The sequence below is a fragment of the Galdieria sulphuraria genome (genome assembly GCF_000341285.1).
Source record: "Galdieria sulphuraria unplaced genomic scaffold scaf_203, whole genome shotgun sequence".
Classification (NCBI taxonomy): Eukaryota; Rhodophyta; class Bangiophyceae; order Galdieriales; family Galdieriaceae; genus Galdieria; species Galdieria sulphuraria.
The window spans coordinates 1-5,465 of NW_005178272.1; the positions used below are offsets into that span (position 1 = coordinate 1).

The 5,465-nt window shown below is 38.0% G+C and overlaps 6 protein-coding genes across 6 annotated transcripts; 3 read left to right on the forward strand and 3 right to left on the reverse strand.

Annotated features, from left to right (window-relative positions):
• Nucleotides 1–1,791, forward strand: Gasu_63780 (uncharacterized protein; the record flags this gene model as incomplete). The annotated part of the gene is made up of 1 exon (XM_005702423.2): nucleotides 1–1,791. A coding segment is annotated over one exon (1,765 nt), but the record flags the coding sequence as incomplete, so codon positions are not given.
• A 6-nt stretch (nucleotides 1,792–1,797) lies between these two features.
• On the reverse strand, nucleotides 1,798–2,430 carry Gasu_63790 (uncharacterized protein). The gene is made up of 4 exons (XM_005702424.1): nucleotides 2,259–2,430; nucleotides 2,110–2,208; nucleotides 1,965–2,043; nucleotides 1,798–1,916 (listed from the first exon to the last, which is right to left on the reverse strand). Exons 1-4 carry the CDS (start codon nucleotides 2,274–2,276, stop codon nucleotides 1,840–1,842), a joined length of 273 nt encoding a protein of 90 aa, XP_005702481.1. The 5' UTR covers nucleotides 2,277–2,430; the 3' UTR covers nucleotides 1,798–1,839.
• Nucleotides 2,431–2,630: 200 nt separating this feature from the next.
• On the forward strand, nucleotides 2,631–3,221 carry Gasu_63800 (golgi SNAP receptor complex member 1). Its single transcript, XM_005702425.1, has 2 exons — nucleotides 2,631–2,749; nucleotides 2,798–3,221. Exons 1-2 carry the CDS (start codon nucleotides 2,639–2,641, stop codon nucleotides 3,161–3,163), a joined length of 477 nt encoding a protein of 158 aa, XP_005702482.1. The 5' UTR covers nucleotides 2,631–2,638; the 3' UTR covers nucleotides 3,164–3,221.
• Nucleotides 3,222–3,225: 4 nt separating this feature from the next.
• Gasu_63810 (ATP synthase protein I-like protein) lies at nucleotides 3,226–4,120 on the reverse strand. The gene is made up of 2 exons (XM_005702426.1): nucleotides 3,724–4,120; nucleotides 3,226–3,675 (listed from the first exon to the last, which is right to left on the reverse strand). The coding sequence occupies exons 1-2, from the start codon at nucleotides 4,067–4,069 to the stop codon at nucleotides 3,254–3,256; spliced, it is 768 nt and encodes a 255-aa protein (XP_005702483.1). The 5' UTR covers nucleotides 4,070–4,120; the 3' UTR covers nucleotides 3,226–3,253.
• Nucleotides 4,121–4,200: 80 nt separating this feature from the next.
• On the forward strand, nucleotides 4,201–4,661 carry Gasu_63820 (uncharacterized protein). The gene is made up of 2 exons (XM_005702427.1): nucleotides 4,201–4,384; nucleotides 4,433–4,661. The coding sequence occupies exons 1-2, from the start codon at nucleotides 4,223–4,225 to the stop codon at nucleotides 4,622–4,624; spliced, it is 354 nt and encodes a 117-aa protein (XP_005702484.1). The 5' UTR covers nucleotides 4,201–4,222; the 3' UTR covers nucleotides 4,625–4,661.
• A 7-nt stretch (nucleotides 4,662–4,668) lies between these two features.
• Gasu_63830 (RWP-RK domain-containing protein) lies at nucleotides 4,669–5,410 on the reverse strand. The gene has a single exon (XM_005702428.1). The coding sequence runs from the start codon at nucleotides 5,402–5,404 to the stop codon at nucleotides 4,709–4,711; it is 696 nt and encodes a 231-aa protein (XP_005702485.1). The 5' UTR covers nucleotides 5,405–5,410; the 3' UTR covers nucleotides 4,669–4,708.
• Between the last annotated feature and the right edge of the window lie 55 nt (nucleotides 5,411–5,465).

The window sequence follows — 5,465 nt, forward strand, 5'->3', positions numbered from 1 at the left end:
CATGCGTAAGAACTTTTTATCAAGAATGATAGTTGCTCCATGGAAACCAACTGATCGAGTGGCATGCCCTCGAGATATACAATTCATTCTGCTACATATTCATCGAATGTTATATTTTGCTATTTCTAGGGAACAACACTCATCTGTAATACCTGCCATTGTTCGTTGTGTATCCATTATGTTTAAAGTATTTCCATATCATTTATTGGGAACTATTACTCATCGAGAATTGCAAAACATTCACAAGGAGATATTTGTTCTTTTGAATAGACTCGTTACTACTCTTTTGGAGATTCTAAAGAGAGAAAGGACGGATGATACTACTTATTCTGCCATTGTATCTTGTTTAGGGTTTATATTGTCCATTCCATTTCCGTATCCTTTGTACGATAAGAAGAAGAATAATATGGAAATGGAACTTGGCAATCTTTTGACTTTGATTACGGGCGATGACGGAGTACTCTCAACTCTTGTTGATATGAGAAACAAAAATGGCTTTTCTGGAAGCCTTTTGGCAGATACTTATAGTGCTCTTTGTCAAGTATCTAGTTGCTACTTTTCAACCATTTTTGAGTTGTTGAGACAACGACCTGAGTGGAAGCAAGAAATGATAGAATGTTTGTCATATCCTTTGAAAAATGAAGCACTGCAATTTTTGATGATCAAATTTATTCATTCTCTTATGAAAGCCTTGTTTCAAGATTATGATAATCAGGAGACTTTTTTGAAGCATGATACTGGAGTTAGTTGGGAGCAGCTGACTGACTTTTGGTGTTGCATTGCCAAACAATTGTTTATTACAGATATGTCTCATCTCAATCCGAATGCTACTAGTCTTCTTCTTTCGTTTTTGGCAATGATACCACAAGACATTGGAAAGCAGCCATCTTTCAGTTTATCGTTGCTACAACAAATGTTCAGTTTTATAGATAAATATCGAGTACAAGTGAACAATGCAACTGTTGTTGGTGCAGCTATTTTAGCTTTTATTCGCGCCACGCAGGTCGCTGTGCAATACAGTTATATACCTACAGAATTAATGCATATGGTGGAAATGGTCATTGACTCCCTATTCAAACAAAATGTAGAATGTACGTTCTTTTCCAAGGCGACAGAGGCACTCGTAGAACTATTCAGATTGGTGCAGAATGATCAGCATAGTTATCTATTGGAAGCTGTTCGAACGTATTTATTCCGACGTGGAGAAGAATTAGTTTGTCACATTCTCGAGATGTTCCATTCAAAATTGATGTTCCGCATATCTATTGTTCGGTTACTTGGAAGTGTGATAACCTTTCATGATGGGAATGGTCATTGCTTCTTAGTGGAATATCCTGATATGACAGACAGAGTTGTTGAGTTGTTATGCCATATTCTTGATTGCCAAACACTACCAATTTCTCGTTCTCTCAATGAGACCAAGTTGTTATGGAATGCCTGTTATATGTTATCTTGGATAGCATTGCATTGTCCTCATGATACGAAAGAATGTCATCGACGGAGTGAGACTATTTTTCGATATTCATTTCATCGACTAGAAGAAGAAGATGTTCACAATGGAAGTACTAAAGTTTTATTGGCTTGTGTTCGAGTATTGTGTTGTTTGAGTAACGAATATCATATTCAGGTCGACTCGAGACACAGACAATTTGTGGAACACTTGCTCTACAAGTTGAATAGTGGTTTAGAAGAGCAATGGGAAAGAAAGTGGAGTTTGCTTTTGGACCAGCTACGACAACTGGAAAGGCTATGGAAAGAAAAATAGTTTTTGCGATAGGAGGAAAAGATGCCACCATAGACACAATCGGATATTTTATAAAAACTTTTCAAGCAACTCTTCTACCAAATTCCTGCCTTCTTGTTACTAAACCAAACTACAAAAGCTGGTGTGCCTAGAGCTGTTGTGACAAAAGTAACTACACAAATAGTTAGTAAGTTCAACGCCCATTCCACATCTCTCTTACATAAGAAGAGTTGCAGCTTCCACTTTTTAGGAGGTTTCACTGCAAACTTGTACAAACGATCTGAGTGCATGAAATCGGCCTAGACAAGATTCGTTATTCTCTCTCTATTTTTTTATTATAGTGGGATGTCAAGTTGTGTTCTTACATCTTGTACTTTAAACAAAGTGGGAGTTGCACTATGAAGTTGTGCCAACCCCTTGGGAGCCGAAGAACGAGAGGTTACTCTACTCACTAGAGTAGCACTCTACAATATACGGTGAATACATACTCTTTGAATACATCTTACGGACTTACTTTCAATAACATAGCCATGGGAAGAGTCCGCAATCTCAACACACACACACACACACAAAAGCAGCCAATTCAACAATGTGTTATAACAAAGATTGTTGAATGTCGTCTTCAACCTTAGAAAATGGTTGGGAAGCACTTGGAAAAGAAGCCAGGCGTTTAGAAAGTGAAATAGACTCGAAGCTTGTTTCTTATGCAAGTTTATCAAGTCGAACAGAAGTTGGGTTCAAAAACAAAGTCGGTGGTATGCAATCACTCACTCCGTTGTGTTGTATCTTGCTCTCACTTTGAACCAAGGAAATAAGAGTGTTGCCGCTGATGAACAAAAACTTTCAACAGAAATAGAACAATTGTTAAGAAGACTTGGTCAATTGAATGAGTCAATGGGTCGATATTTAGCTTCTTCGAGTAACACCAGTTTGAGTCAAAGTCACGCACTGGAAAGACATCAAGAAATTTTATCCGATTACATACAGGAATTCCGAAAAAGTAAAGTAAGCAATGAGTTTTGTTGTATTCTTTCATTATTCAACAGGTATTAGGCTACCGTGAGAAACTGGTTGGAGAAGATGGATTTGTTAGAAAACAGTCATCGGAATAGTGTTTCACAAAGTCCTCATTTGTCTTCACAGGAAGAGTTTTTGTTGAAAGAGCGAAACTCTGTTTCCAACTCAGAACGTGGTGCTGATTTGGCCATCAATCAAGGCTTGGCTGTGAGAGAGGATTTAGCAAGACAACGGCAAATATTTGCAAGTATGGTTTCTAGAATGGAACACGTGAGTGAAAGGCTACCGAGACTAAATAGATTGATTGGTCAAATTCGAAGAAGAAAACGAAGAGATTTGATTGTATTGTGTTCAGTTGTTGCTTTATTCATGTTATTCACATTGCTTTGGAGAGTGTTTTAAGTTTTTCTTGAGAAACCATAACATGCGATATATACTCATGTGACACTTTGCACACTAAGAATATGAAAAAGACGTTGTAAAGCACATTTTTTATATAACAAGTGATGAAGAGTCTGTTGCTTGTTTTTTGACGGAGTTTTTAGAACTGTCAACTTCCGATGAGTTGTCTTGATTCCAGTTTTCCAATAGTAAAGGAAAGAAAGTCGCTACCTTGTAAGTAAGAAAACCCAAAAACACGGGTAACAACTCCAACTCTTCTCGATGCTTGGAAACGGTTAATATCAACAGGGCAACAATAGCCAATCTTGCTGGTCCCAACCAGTCACGAAAAGATTGTGTAGAAGAACTAGCTAAACGTTCCACACTTCGGGATAACAACCAAACGTAGATGAGACTACCTCCCAATCCAAAGGCATAACTGCAAGCAATCTTGCCTGAACCCAACCACCCCAGCAACGGAATAAGAAAAGCACCCACTCCCAAAGTTGCTCCAAATAAGATACGTTTTATATCTATGATAAGGTTGGAAAAGGATAATCTCAAAAACCACTGAGCTTTACCTTGATATTGTTTGATTCCTCGACTTCTTTCTTGTTTTGCCTTTTCTTGGTTTGTAAGTATCCTTGTCTTTAAAGGATCTCGCAACTCTGGTGTTTCATATCGCTTAGGACCGAACTTTTCTTCTACATAAGCTAGTTCTGCTCTATATCTTTCTTCTAAGGTTGGGATATCGGGTGGTCGGAAACCCCAGTCATTCTTTCCTTTGTCTTTTTTAGAAATACTTGAAAGAGTGACTGTCCTTATTCCTTGACGTTTCTTTCTCAAGAAGGACGAGCTTCTATAAAGCTCTTGTCGTTTATGTATACAAAGTAGGAGGGAAGAAGGAGATGAAAAAGCCATCCACATAACCAAATGCCAAGTCATTCTAGTCACAATGAAAATCTATATGTTGTATATCTAAAGAAACTCATTTTGTTTATTTTGGTTGGTTTCATGATCGAATATAAGAAGGTATGAATATTGTGTGTACAAGTGGATTTATTATTTTGACATTGGACGATGGCACAATATGGCTATCCTTACAACGTTGAGTATCGAGGATATCCTTCAGGTTATCCTCCTCCACCACCTCCTGTAGCTCAACCTTATGGCGCTCCTCCAGGAAGAACTACTGTAGTGTACGAAGTACCTGTGGATGAATATGGAAACCCTATAGGTTCTGTAAGTAAACTTGTTCTCTTTTATTGTGCTTTGACAACTCTCATCAAGCCTTATGGACAACAAACGGTTTATGTAAAGGGTCCACCAGGGTCGTCTCCTTATTATTATGGAAGAAATCAATATTATAGTCCTTATGGAAATACTGGTAGTGGTGGAGGTGGCGGTGATGAAGCACTGGCCTGTTGTGCAGGTCTCTGTGCAGCTTTGGCTTGTTGTGGTCTCATGGACTTGATGTTTTGAATATTTTGTCAATCAGAGCGTTATAACCCGTTGGAATATCAAACTACTTGGCACAAACTTTTATATAAAATGAACTGAATTGGCTTATGGGAGACCAGACCAAGATATTTCATCTTCGTCACCTAATAACTGCTGCAACGATATATTAGGGTTCTTCAACAAGGACTGGCGTCTTTGCTGAAGTATCCTAATTTGTTGATCGATAGAAACATCCGAAATAGATTGTTCTTTTCTTATTTGCAAATGTCTTATTCGATCATCTAAACAACGCATCTTACGAAAAGGCCAACAATGGATTCCTAGTTCTCGGCATCTCCTTTTTAATAGAGTCACACAAACTCCCAATTGTTGAGCGGCTTCCTTCCGTGGCAAATCAAAGTATCTCGATAACTGATCTATACTAAGATTTGAGTCTGACCTTTTTCTTTTCAATGATATCTTCATTTTGGACTTTTGTATAATATACCCTGTGTTTTCGAGTGAAGAAACTTGATCTCGACATAGGTTCATTTGTTGATCAGGCTTATTCTGAAATGGCCATTTTCTTCTCCATTCTGTCAACTCATGGTCTGATGATATATGGGTATCATATGGGATGGGTACGGAAGAACTGGAATACTCCTCATCTGAAAAAGGATTACCACAACTAGAACAAATGTGCATTTGACAACTATCACAAACTTGCTCATCATGAACTTGTGCATTCCAAAGTAAATTGTCATGTTGATAATCACCAACATGTAGTTGCTTCCATTTATGTGAACAGGGACCTTTCTCCATATAGTATGTGAAAGCATCTCTATGAGCTGTGTGTGCTTCATTCGATGGAGATCCATAGAAT

Excerpts from the sequence above, each read along its gene's own strand:
- Gasu_63790 (XM_005702424.1), bottom strand. Across the intron at positions 2,044-2,109 it reads CTTTGTTTAAAGTACAAGAT|GCCGATTTCATGCACTCAGA; the intron begins GTAAGAACACAA and ends AATCTTGTCTAG. Across the intron at positions 1,917-1,964 it reads GAAGCTGCAACTCTTCTTAT|TTACTTTTGTCACAACAGCT; the intron begins GTAAGAGAGATG and ends CTATTTGTGTAG.
- Gasu_63800 (XM_005702425.1), top strand. The coding sequence starts at position 2,639 with ATGGGTCGATATTTAGCTTCTTCGAGTAACACCAGTTTGAGTCAAAGT. Across the intron at positions 2,750-2,797 it reads AGGAATTCCGAAAAAGTAAA|GCTACCGTGAGAAACTGGTT; the intron begins GTAAGCAATGAG and ends AACAGGTATTAG.
- Gasu_63810 (XM_005702426.1), bottom strand. The coding sequence starts at position 4,069 with ATGTGGATGGCTTTTTCATCTCCTTCTTCCCTCCTACTTTGTATACAT. Across the intron at positions 3,676-3,723 it reads AGGAATCAAACAATATCAAG|ATATAAAACGTATCTTATTT; the intron begins GTAAAGCTCAGT and ends ACCTTATCATAG.
- Gasu_63820 (XM_005702427.1), top strand. The coding sequence starts at position 4,223 with ATGGCACAATATGGCTATCCTTACAACGTTGAGTATCGAGGATATCCT. Across the intron at positions 4,385-4,432 it reads ATGGAAACCCTATAGGTTCT|CCTTATGGACAACAAACGGT; the intron begins GTAAGTAAACTT and ends ACTCTCATCAAG.
- Gasu_63830 (XM_005702428.1), bottom strand. The coding sequence starts at position 5,404 with ATGGAGAAAGGTCCCTGTTCACATAAATGGAAGCAACTACATGTTGGT.